Here is a 7,009-nt window from a genome sequence, read left to right on the forward strand (position 1 = left end):
CACATTATAAATACAATGACCTTTGTCTAGGTGCAGAAAGTTATTCTGCATTTCTCTGGTGTTGGAAGAATTCTCTTTTTTTTACGCTTCTGTGTGTTTTCCGAGTCGGACAGTCTTTTTTCCGATCATTCCAACAACACACGAACGCATCATTTCTCTAAATTTAGGGTTTCCCTGAAAAACACTAAACTGTTGGTGCAATTGGCACTAAAATGAGAATTAAAGTCAGTTTTAAACTGTTTTGTATTAGTTTTAAACAAAAGGAAAGCATGTTTTAATCCAGATTGAATGTTATTTCGTTCTCTTCTGGGGTGGATTACCAAAATACTCCCCACATCTGGTCCCGGTCTGGCACTTCCGTCACATTTTAGAACCTAAAAGTCAAAAAGTTGTCCCACCCCTGATCTAAAAGCAACTATACTGAAAAACTACAAGTAAATTTGTTCTGTTTTATATCAATGAATGATATATTTAGGTGGAATTTAGTGACATTTTGTGTTTTTTAATGTAATGAAGGCTTCTGGCAGACATTTAATGTGACAATAATATAATCTCCTTCACCAGGTTGATCTGGATTTAAATAATCTTTTTACTTAAGAAACCGTATGAAGCCGTTCTGTCAGATTTGGAGATGATTTCCTCGGACAGAGCAGGTGTGGGTGCTGACAGTTTTAATCAAGACAAATGATGTGAGGCTTCAAAGCGACGGAGCTGACGGACAGTCGTGTCTCAATCAACATGAAGGCAGACCGAGTTCCCCGACGCCTGCAGGGAGAACTCCCCGCCTGCGCGGATGTGAACCTCTCTTCTTGGCCTGGGAAAGCCGAGGAGTTTATAATTGAGTTGAGGCTCTGAAAATGCTTATTAAGATGTTGCCTGTCGCTGGAGGAGGCCACGCTCAATGTGTTTAGACACCGCTGAGACTGTAGCCATCCCAGAGCCTTGCTTTCCTCCAGCTGGAGGGTACAGGTATGCACGCCTGAGCTCAGGTGTGCATGTGTGTTTTACAGTTGGCGGGTGTGCACTCGTGTGTGATCAAGCGCAGGAGCTTAATAAACTCGCAGGTCCGCAGAGCACCATCTGTCTGCGGTGTTTGATCATGCAGAAGCCGGTTGTGAGGTGTGCACTTGTCATCACCATGTGTGGCGAACTTCCTGTAGAAACACCTGCTCGCTCGCTCTGCTGAAACGATGTCTGGATGCACATTTAAGGAAGGAACAGTATAATATTTAATGTAAACAGAACTTTTTTTCTTCTTCCTGCATATTGACTGAACCCTGATGAATAACAAAGTAAATTTGTTTGTCATTCCTACCTGACATATATGGAGCTTGGTGATAGAAGATATATATTATATATATATAGAAGTTTGTGTCTGAACTAGGTATGTCCCGATCCGATCATGTGGTTGATGACTTGATCAGAATCACTTTGTTGTCCGATCAGCATCGGATATTTCATTTATTTTGATTATGATCAGCACTTTAGTTTTCAATCTTATTACTCTGTATAAATACTCCACTAGAAGTCTGCATATCATGAAAAGATCACAAAATGTCATTGCCAGAAAACGCAGCAGAAAAGAGCAGCAACTCAAGCAGAAGGCTAACAACAAATCAATTAAGCTAGCTAGCTGGTCACAGATTCAGACTTTTAAAAACGCTTTAAACTGACAGCAAGTGTCTTTATTGGTTTGTCCTAACACAAACAACAACCTCTAAAGGTATTCCAACAGAAAAAGACAGTATTTATTATTTTTTTCTTTTTAATGTGAAGCTCTTCATGCTGCAGACAGATGGCTAAACAGCAGCTGCTAACTGCTACATGCTAGCGCCGTGATTTCACTCCTTAGGACCCGAGCTGTCCTTTGATATGCCTGTTTTATTTATCTGACAGAGAAATAACAGTCAAGAAAATTAACTACTGTGGTAATAAAACCGAAAATGTGATGTCTTAAGAACTTAAAAAAGAGCACATAATCTTAAAAAAAAACAAACAAAAAAATGAATAAATGTAAAATATGATGATATCAGAATGAACACTCATCAAATTCATCCTTAAAGAAAGTCATGATTTATTTTTAAGAATTCTAAATGAGGACAGGAATTTGGTCAAAAATGTTCAATAGCTCTAAAGATGTTAAAGCTAAAGTCACTAAACTTTCTCACATGATTAATTATCACTTACCTAACAAGAAAATATGATTTCCTAGTTTATATTTGCTCTATTTTTACTTGTTTATTAAAGCTACTTCACAGAATTGTTCTGTTTAAGTTTTTAATGATAAAAGAAGGTTAATGAAATATGAATAAGGGACAACACAAGTATCGAAAGACACAAACACCACATCCTCACTAAAGTGTCTGCGTGATTATCTGTTACATTAAGAGATTCTAGGATAAAACTGTTGTTATTTCTTCATATTACAGTGATCCCTCATTTATTGAAGGAGTTATGTTCTAAAAATAACTCTAGAAAAAATCCACAAATGAATATTGATTTTAACAAAAATTATAGACGTTTTAAGGCGGTAAAAACGCTTAAATACACCTTTTTCACACTTTTATACCTCTTTTTTTAACTCACAGGTCAAACTTTCATTGAGAATAGGCTCAGTATATTAAATGAAAACGAGGATCTGATGGTGAGAGAAGATTGATGTAAGTTTGGCAAACTGAACCCATTCTGATGCACAGACACGTCACGGAGGGGATTGATCGACACTTGTCTACAGCTGAGAAACAATCCAAAAACACAAAAAACATGGCAAAATTGCACTAAAACTATTTGGGAAACATGTACAGGGAACTATTATGAGTCCAGAAACATTTTTTTTTTACTTTATACTTTTCACAACGAAGTTGTACAAATTCCCACAGTTTTTGTGTTTTTTTTTTGGTTAGAAAGATTGTTGAAGTCAACAACTCTTGATGCTGTAAAAACCATTAAGGACAAAGAAACTACAAAAACAAATGTTAATTTTATCCTCCTATTTGAGTTACCAATAAAATCTTTGTTAGGCCAAACTATGACTGTTGCCATTGTGGTTGATCTGGATATTAAACTTTAGCCGTTTATATAAATTGTGTGTCTTTATAGAGTACAGGGAGAGATCAAAAATGATTTATTTTGGCAGCTTGTATTTATGTACTTATTACCTTTTTACATTTTCATCGTCACCATTTAGATGTTTACTCTAAATGTACACGAAAGGTAAGAAAAATAAATATAAGATTGTGGTTGTTATGGATGCAGATGTTCCTTCATGATTGACTTTGTCATCTTGTCAGGAATGACACTTGTGAGGCCTATAGTTATGAAAAGGCTCCATTTGCAGAGATTTCATGTAAACACAATACTCACACCTGACCTGTCCTCCCCAGCTTGCGCTCTCAAGACACAAATTGCAGAAGAAAGCAGCAAATCAGAGAAATAAGACCCTATTTCACAGCTGATTAGCTGCAGTTATGTTCTAAAGCACATAAGGACACATCCGCACCTCTGCATACCTCAACACAATCCCACAATCACAGCAGCTTGGTGCCATTACGAGCCTGTCAGTCACAGGTGCTTGTTGTAAACAGTCTGAGTGACCAGAGGATGCAGCGGTCCAAACCAAATGTGAAGTCGGGACCATTGATAGATATTACTGGATTAGAAATCACGTGAAATACAGACAGCATTACTATGCATCGAGTCTTCCTGAGTGAAGGAGGGAAAAGGTCCAAATAAGTACAAAAAGAACCACAAAAGGGGGAGCAATGTTTTGTAGTCAGCTGCAGAAAACGCAACAGCAAAATAATCCAATGGAGAGGAAACACCAGGGGACAGGAATCATTTTAATAGAGAGAAATCAGGCTGGGAACCGTAAACTGTGCGCTAAAGTTGGTGCTAGCAACTTGCGATTAGCATGCTAGCTTGGTTCTTCGATGTATGTTTTTATGAATGTTTGATGTTTTAAAACATGGCCGAAGTTATTCGTCCGTATTTACGTTTAACCAGCACAAAAACTGATGGAAATTCAGGTGGGAAACACATAAAATGTATGTCTAAGATGCAGGTTACTGTGCTGGCAAAGTAGCATGTAGCTAGCTACTTTAAGAAGCTAAATGTTGTTGTCGGTCGTACTTATTCTATTTTTTTTTTTTTTGGTAAAAAAAGGAATTGCATATAATTTTCTAAATCCGTCCCGCCAGTGTTGAGCCTCTTTCTTGTTCGCACAGACCGGAGAAAGCCCAGATAGAAAATGGAGCGCTAACGCTAACTTTCTGCTCAGTGACATAAATACAGCAGAGAGCAGATGTTATGAATGAGCTGTTGCCCAAAACATTAACCTCCCACACTATATAAAGCTATTATCAGTATGTTTTGAATCTTTACAGTTTGGCAGGTGTATTTGATGCCATGTTTTTAAGTTTAAAGTTTCTTGTATTAGCTAAAGATGCTAGCTGGAGCCTTATTCTAAAAGTTCTATGAAATTGTCTATTTGAAGGTAAATTTTTAATTATTTACCATCTATCAAATCTAAAATAATAAAAGTTGTAGTTTCATTTGAAAATGTGGTATAGGGTGTTTTTTTTTTGTTTGTTTTTTTTTTTTGTTTTTAGAACTTTGAGATGTTTCAATAGGTAAAGTTGCTAATCTTTGTCAGTCATTCATGCCATTAAACATCATTCTTCTCCCTCTTTTCTGGGCTTGGTTGACAAGCATTTACAAGCTCAGTTATATAGATTTTAGCACAAAGGCACAATCAAAAATCACAATCTCCATGTATAGCAGCAAATAGGCAAAGGCCAATTCAGTGACAAATCAATGGTCAGGACAGAATCGAAAAGACCATCAACGATAATTGTAGGACATCTTTCAAACACAAAAAATGCATTTCAGTTTAACTTTCACAAGTGGAATTTACATTCAAGGAAAACTGTCTTTCTATCTAAAAATAAAGGCAAGTTCTTTATGAAATTCAAGCCATTAATAATTTAATGAGAACATGTTTCAGAGAAGATCACTGGAATTCATTTTCTTAGTAACCTTGATATCTGCTGCCTACAGTGCCGATGTGCAGAAAATCTGAGAGTCTGCTGCATTTCACGACACACATGGTACACATACGTGTTGTTCATGATGCCGCTGCTGTTTTCTTTTCCATAGACTCTACCCACCACAACATATGAGCTAGAGATCGTGGCCAAGGACATGGCAGGAAGTGAGGTGGGCTTGACCGGCACAGCGACGGCCACCATCACCATCACCGATAAGAACGACCATGCCCCTGAGTTCACACATCCACTGGTGAGAAATGTCTGCTTTTCTTTTCTTTTCTTCTGCTCGTTGAATCCCTCGTCAGTCATATGGACCTCCAACAGATGTCATGTAGAAAAACCATGTTTACCGCTCGGGGTCGATGAAAGTCGCTGAAGACTCCTGGAGAAACGGGAGCTCTCCGAGGCGTCTTTAAGGGTCACTGCCATACATTACCGTACATGGTTAGAACACACCTCTGGTCATAGAGTTCTGGTCCAAGGCTGCAGCTATAAACCCAACATTTTGTGTCAGACATCCCCATCAGTAAAGTGTTACCAAACAAGCCTTTGACTTTCATACTTTGTATGTTTATCACTTGAATTGTGTGATTGCTTAGTCAGCAATCACACTACAGTGATTCTCCTGCTCCTTTCCGTGCGTTTTTTGGCACGTAAAAACTCAATATGTCAGAGATTTCAGTATTAAAATGTTTAGTTCGTTCAGAACATCACTGCTTGTATTTTTGGTATTCAGAAACTTTATAGTTTTTGAAATATTGAGCAGAATATGACACATAGGAAACGAATGAGAAAGTCTTCAAATTTCAGCATTTTAAATAGATTAGCAACAAACCTTTAAATATATCCATGGGCTATGTTTTCATCTTTAATAATAGTTTTCAAAACATTGAGAGTCTAGCTAATATTTTAGCAACATGCGAACGTGTTTGTCTAATTCACTATCTTCTGGGTGTTTTGGGATCATTTAGAGTTTAGCTTCCATTTTAGCATCTAGCTAACATTGTTGACTAATTTAGTTTACTGAGTAATTTTAGGCTATTTTGGAGTTTAGCCAGTATTTAAGCAACAGGCTAGCTTTTTTGGGGCTAATTTGGAATCTACTGAGGTTTTTTAATGCTAATTTGGAGTTTAGCATCTGTATTAGCAACAAGCTAACATTTTTGACAAATTTAGTTGACAGAGGAATTTTTGGCTATTTTAGAGTTTAGCTCATATTTAAGCAACAAGCTAGCTTCTTTGGCTAATTTGGCAGCTACTGAGGTTTTTAATGCTAATATGGAGTTTGGCTAATATTTTAGCAACACTCTAACGTGTTTGCTAATTCCTTATCTACGGGGTGTTTGGCCTAACTTAGAGTTTAATTTTAATTTTTAGCATCTGGCTAACATTTTTGACAAATTTAGTTTGCTGAGAAATTTTAGACAATTTTCGAATTAGCTAGTATTTAAGCAACAGGGTAATCTTTTGACTAATTTAGTTGACATAGTAATTTATGGCTAATTTGGAGTTTAGCTCATATTTAAGCAAACAACTCAATATTTTTTGCGAAAAAGGCATGTTTTTAATATTTTATAACAAATATTTGAGAAATTTAGGTCAACTTATGTGCTATTTAATAGTTCTTTAAGGTAATTTGCAGTCTTTTAGCAAATTAAAAATTCCGCAATAACGTTTGCATTTACAACAAATCCCTTCATCAATTCAATTAAATTGCGTCACCAAAAAGCTTCAGCATTTTTAGCGACTACTTTCAGCAGAAAGTATTTACTCTAACATTATTGCGGATATGAACTTTTCTAGTTGTACTTACTTTAACACTAGAATCCCTGGAACTTTCAGCTTCTGCTGCAATGCCCCCCTCCCCTCCTCAAAGTAGTGTTGTGGTGATCACCTTAAACCATCAACGATGACTTCCTGATTTTGCAATGCAGATTGTAAGGTTTAAATTTGCAGGTGAAAGA

General features: G+C 36.7%; 1 protein-coding gene across 1 annotated transcript in view; it reads left to right on the plus strand.

Moving 5' to 3' along the window:
* cdh13 (cadherin 13, H-cadherin (heart)) overlaps positions 1 to 7,009 on the plus strand; it is a 431,031-nt gene that overhangs the window by 304,312 nt on the left and 119,710 nt on the right. Inside the window, exon 9 of the mRNA XM_024281692.2 lies at positions 5,155 to 5,295. Within this exon, the coding sequence (XP_024137460.1) occupies positions 5,155 to 5,295 (141 nt within the window). The remainder of the gene's footprint in view (positions 1 to 5,154; positions 5,296 to 7,009) is intronic.

This window comes from Oryzias melastigma, linkage group LG6 (genome assembly GCF_002922805.2).
Source record: "Oryzias melastigma strain HK-1 linkage group LG6, ASM292280v2, whole genome shotgun sequence".
NCBI classification, from domain to species: domain Eukaryota; kingdom Metazoa; phylum Chordata; class Actinopteri; order Beloniformes; family Adrianichthyidae; genus Oryzias; species Oryzias melastigma.